Genomic DNA, 17,634 nt, shown 5'->3' with positions numbered 1-17,634 from the left:
TTCCCTATCTTAACCTTCTTCAAAAATGTAAATCTCATTGTCCTCTTAATCCAATCTTTTATTACCTTTTCTTTTTTTTCTCTATTCATGTTTTTCTTTTTCTAGAACTTTATTCCTTCTCTTCTTGGCCTTAAATATTGTCTATATCATCCTGAGACCACATTTAAATCTCCAGATAAATAGTTCATATGTGTTTCCCCTTCCCATAACACTGTTTGCCCTTGTCAAATGATTTCACTGGGTACACATAGTTAAACAACTAGAAGAGTAAAATCCATACTCAACTTCTCTTTTACTCCCTGTTCATTGGAAAAGTCTGGTTGGTTCTATCTTAAATTTATTTGGAATCTCTTCTCTCTTTACCCTCTAAGATTCTTAGAGTAGTCCTTTATTTCCAGACTACATTCGTACCTATTAGCCTCCAAAATGAGCTTTTAGTTTACACCACCAGGAGCCATGACCTACCTTGAAAGTTAGAGATCTTGTCAGTTTTTCCATAAAATAGGTAAATGACTGCTATTGCCTTAGCCAACATGTTTCAGTTATATCTCTTGAAACCTTTCCTGGTTTTACTGCTGTCTGACTGGGGGCCCTGTAATGAGTTGTTTAAGTTCTCTGGAGGATCATATGTAGTAGCAAAATTTAAAAACAACTTCAATAAAATAGTTATAATTATGCCCTATGCTCAATAAATATTGTTCACTGTTTTTGTAAAAGGCTCACAGCCTACAGAACCTTCTGTGGTTAGACTCATGTAGATCTAGGGTTCAGATTAAGCAGGAGTACACCAGTTTCTAATGACTCCAAATTAGGATCTCATCTCTCCCTCAAGAAAATGTTTACCTACTTTACAGTATTTACCACTCTCCATAATTGTCCTTTTGTTTTTTGGGGTTTTTTTTTTTTTGGCCTATCAATTTACTGAGATGTTATGCACTAGAGACAATAAACTGTCTAGTTTTTTCTTTCTTTCTTTGCCATTATAAATGCAGTCAGCAGCATAGTTCTTGTCACAGAGCAGGAAGGGTTTGTTATGTAGTCAGTGGTAAAATGATCAGTGAATTTCACATTCTTAAGATCTCTGGAGATTGGTGTTATATCCCTGTTTCACATTCATTTAACTCTGAGGATAACACAATGCTTATTTATGCCTTTGTCTAACACATGGGAAGATTTTCTCCCAGATGCTCCTTATAGTTTATATGTACAGATTAAACTGAAAACAGTAAAGAAAAATATCCATAACAAAATCTCCTCAACTTGAAAGCTTCTTCACATTTTAACAGTGTGCTGTCAGAGTAAAACTTACCATCTTTACAGAAGGGTAATTTAAAGCGTGATTTTGTTCTGCACTATTTTGATCCCACCCACGGGTTATTTGTTGTTTATCAACCTGAAAGGCCTTAGAACAGGCTTTCGGAATGAACAATCGGATGGCATTATAAGAGAGCTAACTTATATATGATCAACAGAAAGAATAAGGATGCTACTTACTGCTAGTCATTAGCACATTTTTAGCCGAAATGTAAATAATTGGTAGGAATGTACCTAATAAAAATAGAGATCACAATAATATGAAAAATTGCTTGCATATAAAATATTGAGGAGTACCCAATAGTATATTCTTTTATTTGTGTGGAATTTTATGTATTTTTACATCAGTACTTTAAATATTTATCTTCTTGGAATTCAGGGTATTGTTTTTGTTAATGTTCTCAAAAATATTTTCTTTAGAACAAAAAATACTGTTAACAAAGGAGTGGTGTGTGTGTGTGCATGCATGTGCATGTGCGTGTGTGTGTATGTGTATGTGTGTGTGTGTGTGCTTTTTTTATTTTTTTTTATTATTATTTTTATTTATTTGAGTACACACTAGCTGTCTTCAGACACACCAGAAGAGGGCATCAGATGGTTGTGAGCCACCATGTGGTTGCTGGGAATTGAACTCAGGACCTCTGGAAGAGCAGTCGGTGCTCTTAACCTCTGAGCCATGTCTCCAGCCCCTGTGTGTGCTTACTTTATGCTCAGCATTCCTACTGAGCAACCTTGGCCAGCTTTTCTATTCCAATTCTTCTGTGAGACAGTATTAAACGGTTAAAATTTTATAATCTCTTGAAATTTTGGAAAGTGAGGTTACAAGTTTTATTAAGAAGGTAAATATGAATTTCCTTCTACCTCTTTAATGTATAAATCACTAATGTCTTCCAACTAAGTGGTTCAATTCATTGTGAAAGCATGTCAGACTTAGACGTACGTTTTTCTGAAATTTTTCCTCACAGAAACAGTAATGGAAAGCTGAAACCATGACAGTCAAGCCTCCAAGGAGTCTTCCTCTTGTATTTGTCCTCTCTACTCACTGTTGAATTATGTTGTCAGGATAGTGCCGTGTTACAGTTGTATTATGATTCTACTGGAATAAATTATCGAACATCTAGCAAGTATTTCACTTATTATCTTTAACAAATCATTAGCGTAGAAAGTTGTCTCACTTACTAGGTAGTAGAGCTACCATCTAATTAAAATAAATTATATACATGTAAATATAAGGAATCTTTAGACTCAGATAAATAACTTTCTGAAATGCAGTTAATGTTTTTGTTTTGTTTTGCTATTCTTTCTTCAGCAGCCCTAATACAGTGCTGACACTAGGGAACAAGTAGATTATTGTTGTTTGGCTCTTAAGCTGTAATTTCAAACTGTGGTGGGCTCAGATGGGTATTAAAAAATAGACTGTTAAGGAACGGAGAGATGGTTCAGTGGTTAAGAGCACTGTTTGCTCTTTCAGAGGTTCTGGGTTCAGTACCCAGAACCTTAATGGTGGCTCACACCCATCTGTAACTCTAGTCCCAGGGGGTCTGATGCTTTCTTCTGGCCTCCAAGGTTCTAAGGCATACAAGTGGTCCACATACTTATGTCTAAACAAAACACTCATACACATAAAATAAAAATAAGCAAGTCACTCGTGTGTGAGGCGAGCGGAGCCGGAGACAAGAGCAGAGGCCAAACTCAGGATCTGACAAGATAGCCGGGCTGCCCCGCAGGATCATCAAGGAAACCCAGCGTTTTCTGGCAGAACCAGTTCCTGGCATTAAAGCAGAACCAGATGAGAGCAACGCCCGTTATTTTCATGTGGTCATTGCTGGTCCCCAGGATTCCCCCTTTGAGGGAAGGACTTTTAAACTTGAACTATTCCTTCCAGAAGAATACCCAATGGCAGAACCTAAAGTACAGTTCATGACCAAAATTTATCATCCTAATGTAGACAAGTTGGGAAGAATATGTTTAGATATTTTGAAAGATAAGTGGTCCCCAGCACTGCAGATCCGAACAGCTCTGCTATCAATCCAGGCTTTGTTAAGTGCTCCTAATCCAGATGATCCATTAGCAAATGGTGTAGCTGAGCAGTGGAAGAGCAACGAAGCCCAAGCCATAGAAACAGCAAGAGCATGCTATAGTTCATGCTCTCACTGAACTATGAGGCTAGACATACAGTGCCTCGGCTATATGCCATGAACAATATTTAAGTCGATCAGATCATCAAGTATATACACCACTTCTGTTCTGCTAAGGCTTCTTCCTTTTTTTGTTTGCATTTAATGGACTCAGTCTTAGAAACAATACAGAATAAGAGCCCAGGCATCTTCATCTTTGGTGATCACATGCACTTAGCAAACCTGTCTTGTCCTGATTCACTGTTGTAAAGCATGAGCAGAGGCTGGAAGCATCACCCGGGTTTCAGAGAGATGCTGAGAAGCCGGACTCTCTGCTTTGACGCCTTTCCCCATCATGGTCTAAGTACAAGGCACTGTGAATGAAGGCAGTTGTCAGGGTTAGCTGCCAGGGGCATGGGTGTTTTTATTTTATTTTTTAGGGGGAAAGTAGTTTTATTTTAACTTTATAGCCTCCTTTCCCCTCCCCTCTCTTTTTTTTTTTCTCTTTCTCTTTTTTCTTTTTTTCGGAGCTGAGGACCGAACCCAGGGCCTTGCGCTTGCTAGGCAAGCGCTCTACCACTGAGCTAAATCCCCAACCCCTCCCCTCCCCTCTCTTAAGGGATCTAATTGCAGTGGTTAAATGCAGCTAACCGGTTTTTTAGAATATGCTCTCTAGGCAAGTCCAACTGTAGATGGACAAGCTTGACTGTCTGATCCAAAACAGGAACATTAAATAAACATCACAGCCCTCACTAATAACATTGTGACTTTGCCGTCAGGTGTAGATTCTCCATCCCCTACCCCAACCCCCAAAAGACGAAGGAAAAGCTTGTGACCATTTTGTATGGCTTGTCTGGAAACTTCTATAAATCTTATGTTTTAGTAAAATATTTTTGTTATTCTTAAAAAAATAAGCAAGTCTTTAAAAAATAATATTTCTTATAAGAAAATAAAGGACAATTGGGTGATTATCAACATCAAAAAACTAGAATTATTTTTTAAGTAATTTAATATAGTTTTTGTAACTATTATTTCTTAAAGTTCCTTAGAATTTAATTATCTGGAACCACTGAAAAGAAGGTGGTATAGAGTAAGGGCCAGCAGTAAAGGGTAGCAGGACACAAGAGCTAGTCAATTAGGTAGCAGTGGTCCCAAGTGTGATCTGCAGCTAAATAAAGGTTAAAATAAAGAGAGATGGATGAAGCAGAAGGGTATGTGGACACCAGTCACAGAAACAGACTTGTCAGGACAGTATGCAGAAGGGGAAATGAGAGGGGCTGTTCAGGAAAGACCAAGTTGGACTAAAGCCAAAATCCTGCTGCAGTAAAAACCAAACACAGCAAAGTAAAGGTTAGGAAATGAAGGTGGTGTAACACCAAAGAGATACTTCAGCCTCTTTGAAGAAAGGGGTATGTGGACAGATTCTCCTGTTGAAAATGAAATCTCAGGAAAGTGAAATACAAAGAACTACTACGCTGAAGTTGTGGCAGGGACAAAGTATACTCCCATGCAGTACTCAGTACTCATTTACTGACAGTGGGACATAAAGAAATCCTTGCAGAGTAGACCTATGCCTGGGTTTGTATAGAACATCAAGTCAGCTGGGTATTTATGTACATTGGAATGATGTTGGTCTGTTCACCTCTGAATGAGAAGAACTATGTGTTTTGGATAGCTTGGTGATTTCCAAGTACCTGTAAAGAAATCAGCATCTTTACTGAATGACAGTGATTGAGAAGCAGTCACTCCTGAACTACTGGAGAACAGTGTGAGGGACATTCATCTCGGAAAGGCCATCATCTTTGTTCTTAGTCATTTCATATGCAAACGATGAGCTTTGAGTGTGTTGGTGTCTAACAAAATTAATATTTTCTGTTATCTTTTAAAATTATATATAAAGTTTCAATTTATATATATAATATATAAAATTCCATTTTATTTATCACTCCATTAATTCATTAAACTCTATTACATTCCATTTTATTTTATAAATTCCATTAGTATTTAGAGGACAAAATAATGTAGTTTTAGATGAAATGACATGCATCTGTACATGCTCATACTCACCCCTCTTCTATGTCCGCCTTTCCAAACGCTCTCAGTTTTGCTTTCCTGCCTCTCATATACAAATAGACATATATGAAGACATATGTGCATGTGTATGAGAAATATATCTTCATTCAAAAGAAAAATTGTACTTTTTGAGTCTGATTTATGTAGCACAATAATCTTGCATTCCTTTCTTTTAAAAATGATATTTTGAAAACATACTTTGCTTAAATAAAGCTCTCGTTGTAATTTTCTTTGTCCTGCTGTGATAAGCAACACGACCAAAAGCAGCTGGGCTTGGGGAGGTGGGAGGCAGGAGGGAACTTGACACAGAAGCCACACAGGGACACTCCTCACTGGTTGCTCAGTCATGGCCTCCTTATACAGCTCAGGACTACTTGCCCAGAGGTGACGCCAGGCAGAGCAGGCAGTGCCCTCCTGCATCACGCATCGATCGGTACAGTGATCTGTAGACATGCTCATAGGCCAGTCTGATCCAGGGAATGCTTCCACGGAGACTTTGCTCTCTGACTATAGTTTATGCCAAGTTACCAATGAAAGCTAACCAGAAATTGTGTGTGTGTGTGTGTGTGTGTGTGTGTGTGTGTGTGTGTGTGAATTAGTAGATAGTGTGTGAATTAGTAGATATAATTTGGAGAACTGGGTTGCCTATTTGAGCAGCTCAGGAACATGAAATTCAGCAAATGGTTTTGACCTCTAAGAGCTGGTAAATTTCTGAATATTTTCAAAAGAAACTTTAAATGAGCACTAACCAGAACAGGATGCTTTAGGCATCAGCAGAGGTAAATTTATGCTCACATTTTGTTAGAGAATGGGTAGTTTCTTTTTTATATACAGGCGTCTTGATAACCATCTGCTTGAGTATCATAGCATTAATGTGAGCATAAAGTACAAAACACCATTTTTTCTACGTTGTAAAATTGATCAATAACTCTCAGCATTGCAGAAAGAAAAATTCTTTCTGTGTATTACAAACTAATGTCTACCTAGTTTCGAAAACAGATCCCTAAAATGGAGCCTGAATTCGCCACCTACCACTTGACATTTACATTACCCCTTATTAAGGAAATTTCTGGACATCCAAGATCCACTGAGATTATTACTTTAGAGATTCTTTTCCAGAGAGTGTTAAAAAAAATAAGGAGTAATGATTTTATTTAGGGTAATGAGTTTGGATGTTTTTAGTTATTTTTATTCTGGGGTGTAAATATTTTTGTAACTACAGTAGTCATTTTTTATTATGAGTAATGAAATTAAACTCTTACGTGACTGTGATTTCTTCAGGAGAACTCTTGGTTTGTTTTTCATGCTCATGCATTCACTCATTGCACTGCGCAGGAGGTTTTATGAAGATGGAGCCATTGTCCTGGGGGAAGAGGCCAACATGCTTGCTGGCATGCTGCTGGGCCTCAACGCCATCGACTTCAGGTACGTGGGTCAGCTAGAGGAGTGTGCCTCGTACTTCCGCTCACCGGCTTTCTTTCTCTAAGTATATCGTGGTTGGACTTTAATATTTGACTTCTATTGTTTTCAAACGTAATGGTCCTACTCTGTTAAACTGCCTGGAAGGGAAGAGTAGACTGTCCATCTAGCAGCAGGACTCTGCTGGCACGAGGGGACAGTTCTGGATCCTTACTCTTAGGCTTTTCAGCCACTGCTTTAAGATGTAAAGAAATAGATTCGAAGCAAATTTAAAGTAAGCAAAATTCTCTTTTTCCCATGTCCAGATAGAGAAAATTCTGTGAGGATGTCTTAGGTACACTTATTGAATTATTAATATTAATTTAAAATATAAAGTATTGTTAATTTGCTTTTATTCTCCACAAGATGAATCAGTTTCAGACCTATAACATATGCTAAAATTGTTTATAGTTAAGTTACTTTGTAGATTCTGAAAATGTAATTTTGCATTCAATTTATCTCAAATTATATTAAAAGTAAAAGGTTGTAAGAGAACTCAAAAGGAGTTCTAAAAGGAAAACTATTTTTATAAGTAGTATCATTTAAAAAAATCCAATAATAGTAACAAAACAAGACCAATATGACTTTCAGGTTTCGATTTAATAATTATTTGACTTTACATTTCTGTAGTTTTTAAGGAGGTTACCTTTTCCTAGTAACTTACATTATCTTCAAAATATTTGTCATTTCATAGGTCTGGAATTCCCCTATTTGTGATTTAATATACTAGACCTAGCTTAATTTTAGGATGAACATCATGAAGTCTGAAGGTTGTCTCTAAGTCTTTTATGTTTATTTATTTGTGTGTGTGTGTGTGTGTGTGTGTGTGTGTGTGTGTGTGTGTGTGTGTGTGTGTGGGCACAAGTACCACAGTGTGCATGCTGAGGTCAGAGAACAACTTAAAGGATTCTGGTTTTTTCTTTTGCCCTGCGGGTCCTGAGGATTGAATTCAGGTCACTGGGATTAGAGGCAGGCACTTTTGCTTACTGAAGATGGTAAGACAGCCTGAAGACTGTAGTTGCAACCCCCAAATGTTACTGACTCATTGTATAGGGTACCCTATCATCTTAGCCCTTTAAGTCCATGTGTTATGTGTTTGACTTTCTCTCTTTTACTTCATAGTCAGACCACAAAATTCCACATTCAGCCACCCATGGCCATATCATGGTGCAAAAGATATATATAGTCTGACTTTCAAAGTACCCACAGTCTTTAACAGTCCCAACAGTGTTCAGAAGTTTCAAGGTTGTGTCTTCTCTGTCTTAAGACAGTCTTTTGACTGTGAGCCACTGTCAAATAAAGAAATTAATCATATACTTCTAACATACAATGATACATTCCCATTCTGAAAGGGAAGAATGCAAGCATATTGACATTAGACCAAGGCAGGGACTTCAGCAGGCACGCACCAAATCCTGTAGTTCTGTGTAGTGTCTGTAGCTTCAGTTTCAAAGGCGTATGGGTCCATCCCTCCACACCATGCGACCTACAATATGTGCTGCTCCCTTGGCTGTTTTCACTTCTAGTCTAATACTTTCGAGCTCTCCTCGAAATATATTTCATGGCCCTGATATATCCAGCAGTCAATGGCTTTCTAGCCCAAATTTCTAAAATCTTACGAATCCCTCCTATATAATAAAGGCCTAAAACTACATCATCTGGTTTACCACAATAATGACTCATTTCTGATCCTATTTATGTAGCGACTGCTTCTGTATTGCTGTGATAAAATTCCCTGACACGAGCAGTTTGGGAGAAGGCGTTTGCTTTGATTTGTAGTTTCAGAGGGTTAGAATCCCTTGTAACAGGGAAGACATAGCAAGTAGGGAAGACAGACATGGTGACAGGAAACTAACAGATCACATCACATCCCCACTCAGAAAACAAGTGGGGCTAAGCTACAAAAGAGAAATGCCCTACAGTGGGGAGAGGGAATTTGTAGAGCCCACCTCCAGTAGAAAGACAGGGCATCAAGTAGAGGGATGGGGTTGCCATCCCACAGTCAAAACTCTGACCCATAACTGTTCCTGTTTGAAAGAACTGCAGGGACAAAAATGGAGAAGTAAAAGAAGGTCCAGGGACAGGCCCAAATTGGGTTCAGTTCAGGGGGAGGCCCTAGAGCCTGACACCATTACTAAGGCTACGGTGTGTTCACAAAAAGGGTCCTATCTCTCCCGAGAGACACAGCCAGAATACAACAAATACAGAGGCAAATGCCAGCAGCAAACCACCGAACTGAGAATAGGACCCCCGTTGAAGGAATCAGAGAAAGAACTGGAAGAGCTTGAAGGGGCTCGAGACCCCATATGTACAACAATGCCAAGCAACCAGAACTTCCAGGGACTAAGCCACTACCTAAAGACTATACATGGACCGACCCTGAACTCTGACCTCAGAGGTAGCAATGAATATCCTAGTAAGAGCACCAGTGGAAGGGAAAGCCCTGGGTCCTGCTAAGACTGAACCCTCAGTGAACTAGACTGTTGGGGGGAGGGTGGCAATAGGGGGAGGGTGGGGAGGGAAACACCCATAAAGAAGGGGAGGGAGGATGGGGATGTTTGCCCGGAAACCGGGAAAGGAAATAACACTCAAAATGAATATAAGAAATACTCAAGTTAATAAAAAAAAAAAAAAAAGGGTCCTATCATGACTGCCCTCTGAAACACATAACAAGCAGCTAAAAGAGTCAGATGCAGACATGTGCACCCAACCAATGCACAGAAGCTGCTGACCCCTGTGGTTGAATTAGGGAAAAGCTGGAAGAAGCTGAGGAGGAAGGCAGCCCTGTAGGAGGACCAGCAGTCTCAACTAACCTAGGCCCCCTAGATTTCTCAGACACTGGGCCAGCAAGCAGGCAGCACACACCAGCTGATATGAGGCCCCCAACACATACACAGCAGAGGACTTCCGGGTCTGGACTCAGAGAGGATGCACCTAACCCTCCAGAGACTGGAGGCCCCAGGGAGTGGGGAGGTTTGGTAGGGTCAGGTGAAGGAGATTGGGGACATCCTCATGGAGATGGAGGGCGGTGTCAATGAGAGGTGGTATGAGATGTGGAACAGTCAGAGAGTGGACTAGGACGGGGATAAAATCTGGACTATAAAAAAAGATTAAATAGGGGCTGGGGATTTAACTCAGTGGTAGAGCGCTTACCTAGGAAGCACAAGGCCCTGGGTTCGGTCCCCAGCTCCGAAAAAAAGAACCAAAAAAAAAAAAAAAGATTAAATAAAATTAGAAAAAGAAAAAGAAAAGAAAGTATAAACCCTCACAGACAGATTCCTCCATCAAGACTTTTAAAGATACTATAACCATCTCAAACGATGCCATAGGCAGGGGAACAAGTGTTCAAAACAGCCTCTGTGTGTGTGTGTGTGTGTGTGTGTGTGTGTGTGTGTGTGTGTGTGTGTGTGTGTTCGTACGTACATGTGCATGTACACAGGTTGGGGAATCTTCTATCCTTCCACCTCTATAGGAGGCCCAAAGAATGAGCTACAGTCACCAGGCTTTCGCAGCCGGTGTCTTTGCCTGCTGGGGCATCTCACTGACACTGCTCACTGACACTGTGATGAGTGGGAAAGCAGTGTCTTAACACACGTTAGTAATGCTGGGAAATAAAGGGAAGCTCACGCAGAGTGTTGCTGCATTAATTCTGTTCTTAGTTAAGCCTAGAAAGCATACTCCTTGTGTAACTATGTTAAAAGGAATATTTTAACAGTCAAACTCTGGGACAAAATTAGAATGGCGCAGTTTATAGGTGATTTCTTTCCCTCTGAAAGATCTTTGTAGGCTTTTCTACATTTATACTTTTGGAGGATTTGATTTTTTTGTCGTTGTTGATTTTTAGTTGTTTTAAGACAAAGTTTTGTTTAAAACTGGGGTAATATGTGCACACTACACCCAATTTTTTAGTAACAGTAATCATAAATCAGATACATTTTTATCTTTTTGTATGTTATACCAAAGAAGAGATTACTGGATTAGGGGTTAAGAGATTTAATTTCCTATATTGACATAGTGAGCATCACAGAGTACCCTTGGGCAAGTTGCTTAGTCTCAGAAGAAGATAATTAGAGATTAGAGGGTTTTTGGCACCACTTAAAATTCTAAGTTCCAAGTATTTTCACTTATTTAAAGAGTTTAGGAAATTTTTGTTTGCTAATCAAACTGACTTTTCTAGAGGGTATACACTATCACTTGAGAATGTGTATTTAAACATGGAAGACAAATCTTTTCAACATATATATATATATATATATATATATATATATATCCTATATAACGTGTATAACCTGGGCAGTTAAAGGCAGATGGGTCCCCAGAACTCACGGTGGGGCAGTACAGATGAACTGCAGATTCACAAAAGAGGCCTCATCTCAGAAAATAAGGGGGAGAGCCATAAAGAAAGACACCCAAAGTTGACCTCTGTGCATGTGCACGTGTGCGCACGCACACACACACACACACACACACACACACACACATGTGATATTTTGAATGTCCAATGAAAGTCAACATATTGCCAAATAGAAAAATGTGGTTTAGATTTGTGGTGGTTTGATTTCAATAAAAGAGCCCCCATAGGCCTCATAGGTATTTGAATTCTTAGTCACCAGGGGTTTGAACTGTTTGAAAGGATTAGAAGGCCAAGGAGGTGGAGTTTGTTGGAGTAGTGTGGCTGTGCTGGAGCTAGTGTGCCATGCCCAGTTCTGTCTGTCTACCTGTCTCTCTCTCTCTGTCTCTCTCTCTCTCTGTGTGTCTCTTTCTCCCTCCATTCCTCCCTCCCTCCCTCTTCCCCCTCCCACCTCCCACCTCTGCTTATGGTTCAGGATGTAGCGCTCACTACTTCTTCAGCAGCACACCATCATGCTCCTACCGTAATCATAATGGACTAAGCCTCTGTAACTGTAAGCAAGTCCCCAACTAAATGCCTTTTCATTGGTAAGAGGTGCTGTGGTCGTGGTGTCTCTTTATGACAGTAGAACAGTGATTAAAACAGGTTCATTTCATTAAATTTTATTTTTGCTTTATGAAACGTTATGTAATAATATACTAATGAGTAATGTTTGTCACTGCTATTGAAAATAGGACATTTAAGGTAACAAGTAACAATTATGGGGAAGTTCCTGTGCAGTTGTAACTCTACTGTTTATATACTAAAATGTGTGTTTGTCTGCTTTCTTAGCTTCTGCCTAAAGGGAGAAGGATTGGATGGCACCTTCCCTGCTGTGATAGACTATACACCATATTTGAAGTTTGAGCAAAGGTACTTGTCATTTCGAAAAGTTGTTGAAATCTTAATTGTAATTTAATGCTTTGAACAAGTTTTACCTGATTTAAACTTCGTATGCAACATTCATTTCTTACCAGAAATTATTAGTTAGAACTAGGAGATGACTCAGTGAATAAGATGCTTGCTTTGCGTGCATGAATTTCTAACTTGGTATCAGTAACTCATGTAAAAGGTAGCCGCGGTGGAATGGGTATATAACCTGGGCAGTTAAAGGCATGTGGGTCCCCAGAACTCACGGTGGGGCAGTCCAGATGAACTAGTGAGAGGCAGAGTCACGAAAGAGGACTCGTCTCAGAAAATAAGGGGGAGAGCCATAAAGAAAGACACCCAAAGTTGACGACCTCAGTGCATGTGCACGCGTGCACACACACACACACACGGGGGGGGGGGGATTGAGAGATAATCAGTAAGTGCAACCTCTAATTGCATTTCAATGTTTATGAAAATGCACAATGTTTATCTTTTTTTTTAATTTATTTATTCCATGTATGGAAATACACAGTCGCTGTCTTCAGACACACCAGAAGAGGGCATCAGGTCCCATTACAGATGGTTGTGAGCCACCATGTGGTTGCTGGGAATTGAACTCAGGACCTCTGGAAGAGCAGGTGGTGCTCTTAACTACTGAGCCATCTCTCCAGCCTCCCACAATGTTTATCTTAATCTTAGGGTGTAGCTAAAATAAATATATCTATTTATATTACTCAGTAATTGTAAAAGGATAGCAACTAGCCCTGCTCTGAAATGATCCAACGAAACTTCAGAACCATAGTTCATCAGAGTGTGGTCCATTTTATAGAAATAAATTTGCTATCACTTCTGGTGTAAATTCTCAGTTATTTTAGGTTAATTCAGTTAAAAGTTCACTGACCCTTAACCTTTAAATTTATATAAATTGTCTAACAATTAATCCCACTACTACTGTGTGTAACATTGTATAAGAACTCTGGATTTCTTATAATTTCATTGAAAATTAATTAAGTGAAATCTGTAGGTTTTTTTAATTTCCTAGAAAAATCGTCTCGCAAATAGCAATGAAAATCTATTATACTTAAACACTGTAGTCAGGCCAAAGTCATAGGTTCTCTGTAAATTACATATATTTATACATGTCATAGAGGTGCGTAGTATTCACCAAATCTCTCTGTCTCTCTCTCTGTCTGTCTGTCTCTCTCTCTCTCTGTCTCTCTCTCTCTCTCTCTCTCTGTGTGTGTGTGTGTGTGTGTGTGTGTGTGTGTGTGTGTGTGTGTGTAAAGCATTCAAAACTTCTAAATGAAAGTACAGTCCCTGACTCCAAGCAAACTACCAGCTAGTAAAATATTTCAAGTAAAAATATTGGAAACTTTTCCAGAGACATGTGATGTCAGAGAGCAGTTATTCCACTGAAGAGTAGCTTGCTGTACCACTGACTTCCTTAGTGTTGGTAACATGAGCATGGGTGATGGGTAGCTTACAGGAAAAGGGGGAATATATGGCAGGTGCATCACTGAAAATGCCACATTGCTGTGGTAATGGCAGCTTGAACTAGCTCCAGGGAAAGACTTTATGAATAGAGAACTTCGGAGCTTCTGGAGCCTGGTAATTTTAATTAGCTTGTTGAGATTGTATAAGCCTCCTTCCTGGAGGATTCCAGGATGTGTTTCAGTTCCAAGGAAGTAGCTACACATCACTGGCTGTGATCACCCTCACCCCAAATAAGCAAACTGTAGCTTATTCCTAAAATGCTCAAGAGTCCTTACATCTTGTATAAAGGATACTAAAACGAGAAGCAAAATCTAGTCAGGAGCCAGTTAGTAATTCTGACCATGGAGGTTTCACCTTAGAAATGTTTAAGCCATCCTGATTGTTAGTAAGAATCCACACACAGACTGGAATTAGAATTGCCTCATTGATTTGGCAGATGCTTTAAAACAATCTGTAAAGTTCCCAATGTTCTTTAACGTTTTCATATAATTAAATACTGTATGTTGATACAGTTTTTCCACCATAACCCCTCCTTTTCCCACTCTTTTGCTCCTTGTCCACAGTTTCACCCGTTAATGTCCTTTACATACGTGATTTTATGTAGCATTAAAATCTCTAGGAACCACTGAGCTTATCTTTCCCAGAATGGCTAAATTCACTTTATATGATTATTTCCAGTTGTCTCAGTTTCCCTGAAAACATGACTTTGCTCGTCTTTATGGCTAAAAAATATTCAGTTAAGTATGTGCACCACACGTTCTTTGTCCTCTCCAGTGTTAGAGGACACCTAGGGTGGTTCCAGAACTTAGCGGAGTACTTTATAAACATGGCGCAAGTGTTTCTGTGATACAACTTGGAGTCCGTGTGAATGCCCAGGAGCCATATCTGGTTTATATGGTAAATCTAGCCTTGGTTTTTTGAGAAACGTTAGGGCTTTTGTTCATCTGAAATATTTTATATTTCTACTAAAAGTGTGTCTACTAAAAGGCTTCCCTTTCATTGACATCCTTGCCAGCATTCATTATTACCTCTTCTTATTTCTTTTCTTCTTCATTCTGTGCTCTTTATTTTTTGCTATTGTATTTTTATCATTTCAGAATTCCATACATGAATACATTGCATTTTGATTGTACTCACCCCAGCCTTCCCCTGACTCCTACATTCATCCCCTACCCTCTCACTTTTGAATGTCATATGCTCTTTCGTATTCTAATAACCCACTGAGTCCAGTCTGTGCAGTTCACATACTCACAAGTGTGGAGCCATCTACTGGAGCATGGTCCTCTTACCAGAGACCATGCCCTTAAACACTGACCTGTCTTTGCCCAACAACAGTCAGCTAGGCCTGAGGACTGAAACATTGATGGACTTGAGATTACATAGGCAACTACAGCTGCTGTGAGTGCATGAATGCAGTAGTCCTCTCGTGTCCAGGAGACACTGTTGTGCTTGGATCCTCTCCAATCTCGTTCATCTTACAGTCTTTCTACCCTCTTTCTTGAGGTCCCTGAACCTTGGGGTAGAGGGTGTGATACAGATGTATGTTTGTGCAGTATTGTGCTGTTTTTTTACTGTGACTCAGTATTATAACCATTTGGTTATAGTGATAATGTCAGTATTATTTTGCTTAGGATTTCTTTGGCTATTCAAAGTCTTTTAAGATTCTTTAATTTTAAGATTTTTTTGTTCTATTTCCGTGACAAATGGTTTTATAATTTTGATTGAGATTTTGTTAAACTGATAGGTTGCTTTTGTGAAGATAGCTATTTTCATAATATCGCTTATTCCAACTCATGATTGTGGGAGGCCTTTCCATCGTCTAGTATCTTCTGCAATTACTTTTTTTAGTATAGAAAAGTTCTCAATGTAAAGCCTTTAACTTCCTCTTTCTTTTTTTATTGAGGGAACTGGGAATAGCATTATTTCCTTGATTTATTTTTCAGTGTGTTTGCTCAAGGTAAGGGCAAATTACCAATGTAAATTGCTCCTCAGTTTTGCTTTGTAATAGAAGCCAGATAAACTCATGTTTCATCAAGGTGGACTTTGGTGTACGTGTTCTTTGATAAGCCCTTTGTGTCCTCTCTAGAGTGAATAATGCTTGTTCATGTCTTCTCAGGCAATGCTAACACAATGGTTTACTAGATTAAGAGTTTTCTGATGGAGTCTTCAGGGTTCCTTATGTACAGAATAATCTTTTGTACATAAAGATCTTGAGCTTATTACTTTTATTTGACTCTCTTGTCTCACTGCTTTCTCTGGGACTTCAAGCCCTGTATTGATTGAGTGGAAAAGTGAGTCTCCATGAGCCTGTGTGTGTTCTGTAGTTTTATTCTACTGAAGACAGATAGAATGTAAGAGATTATTTTGATTTTCATGTATTTGCTAATATTTGCTTGGGTTCTATTAGGTAATGTATGATTTTTTTCTTTGATTTCTTCGAACATACTTCTAATTATTCTTTTAAATTCTTTGGGGTTTCATTAGATTCACTCTCATTGGAAGCTATTATTATAAGAGTCATGATTTTTTGGAGTAATGTTATTGTGAATTTTCATGATTATTGTTTTGGGTATTGAGACATATCGATCTGGAGTTGTATTGTGGGTATTTGTGGTAGTTTGAATAAGAAATGACCTATGTAGGATCATATATATGAATAATTTGCTACAAGTGGTAGCACTAGTAGTAGGTAGGGAATTTTAGGAGGGAGAGTCTTGCAGGAAGATAGGCCTGGGAGAGCATGGAGAATGTATAGCCCTACCATACCTCCAGCTCTCTCTGTTTCACATTTGTATTTGAAGATACTGTCTCTCAGCTTCTTTGATAGAGGACATAGAGCTACAGGATTTAATATTTGCCCTGCTGTGCTTTGGTCTTCCTGTGGTCAGTTTCTCCTCATAGGCCCTCCAGCCTTTGGAATGGAAATACATGTTCTGTGTTGTTGTGTGCTATAAGCGTATGATTTGATTTCTTAGGCAATAGGGGTATCGTCGCTAGGAAAGCACTTTGGGTCTTAGAGGAGGCTTTGGACTTTGAGGCAGTGTTGAGACTGTGAAAGACTATAAGGACTTTTAAAGTTGAGTTACATGCATTTTGCATTATGATATGACCATGAGCCTATAGGAGACAAGGTGTGGTGGGTTGAATGAGATATGGGCTTATGTATTTGAACACCTGTCCTTAGTTGGTGGTGCTGGGGTTTGGTTTTTTGTTTTTCTGTTTGTTTTTGGGTTTTTTTGTTTGTTTTGTTTGGTTTTTTTTGTTTGTTTGTTTTTTGTTTTTTTGTTTTTTTTTTTTTTGTTTTTTTTTTTTGGCATGGGGGTGAGCTATAGAACCTTTATGAAGTAGAGCCTTTCTGGAGGAAGTATGTTGCTGTAGTAGGATGCGATGGTCTGAATGAAAATGGCCTTCACAGACTCATAGGGGGTGGCACTATTGGAGATGTGGCTTTGTTGGAGGAAGTGTGTCACTGGGAGTTGGGCTTTGAGGTTTCAGAGGCTCAAGCCAGGCCTAGTGGATCAGTGTTTCTTCCTGCTGCCTCCCAATCCAGACGTAGAACTCTCAGTTGCCTCTCCAGCATCGTGTCTGCCTGCAGGCCACCATGCTCCCTGCCATGATAATAATACTCTTAATCTCTGAACTGTAAGTCAGCCCCAATTAAATGTTTTTCTTCATAATTGTTGCTGTGGTCATGGTGTCTCCTCACAGAAATAAAACCCGACATGAGGCTTTCAGAGCTCCCACTTTTACTTCTGCTTTACGTTTGTAATTGAGCATTGTCCTGTGCTTCCAGTTTCAATGTCCTCTTACTAAGCTCATCATTATGGGCTTTTCTGCAGGAACTGCAAGCCAAATAAACTCTGTTCTTAAGTTGTTTCTGGTCATGGCGTTTTATCGGAGCAACAGAAAAGTAACTAA

The 17,634-nt window shown here is 39.2% G+C and overlaps 1 protein-coding gene across 2 annotated transcripts in view; it reads left to right on the top strand.

The window, feature by feature from the left end:
- Positions 1-17,634, top strand: part of Rundc3b (RUN domain containing 3B) — a 129,326-nt gene that overhangs the window by 68,675 nt on the left and 43,017 nt on the right. For both annotated transcript variants that reach the window (XM_032907030.1, XM_032907029.1), the window contains exons 5-6: positions 6,840-6,929; positions 12,145-12,225. In XM_032907030.1, coding sequence (XP_032762921.1) covers positions 6,840-6,929; positions 12,145-12,225 — 171 coding nt within the window. The remainder of the gene's footprint in view (positions 1-6,839; positions 6,930-12,144; positions 12,226-17,634) is intronic.

This window comes from Rattus rattus, chromosome 6 (assembly GCF_011064425.1).
Source record: "Rattus rattus isolate New Zealand chromosome 6, Rrattus_CSIRO_v1, whole genome shotgun sequence".
NCBI lineage: Eukaryota > Metazoa > Chordata > Mammalia > Rodentia > Muridae > Rattus > Rattus rattus.
Note: the sequence above shows the minus strand (reverse complement) of the source record. Positions and strands in the feature narration are given on the sequence as shown.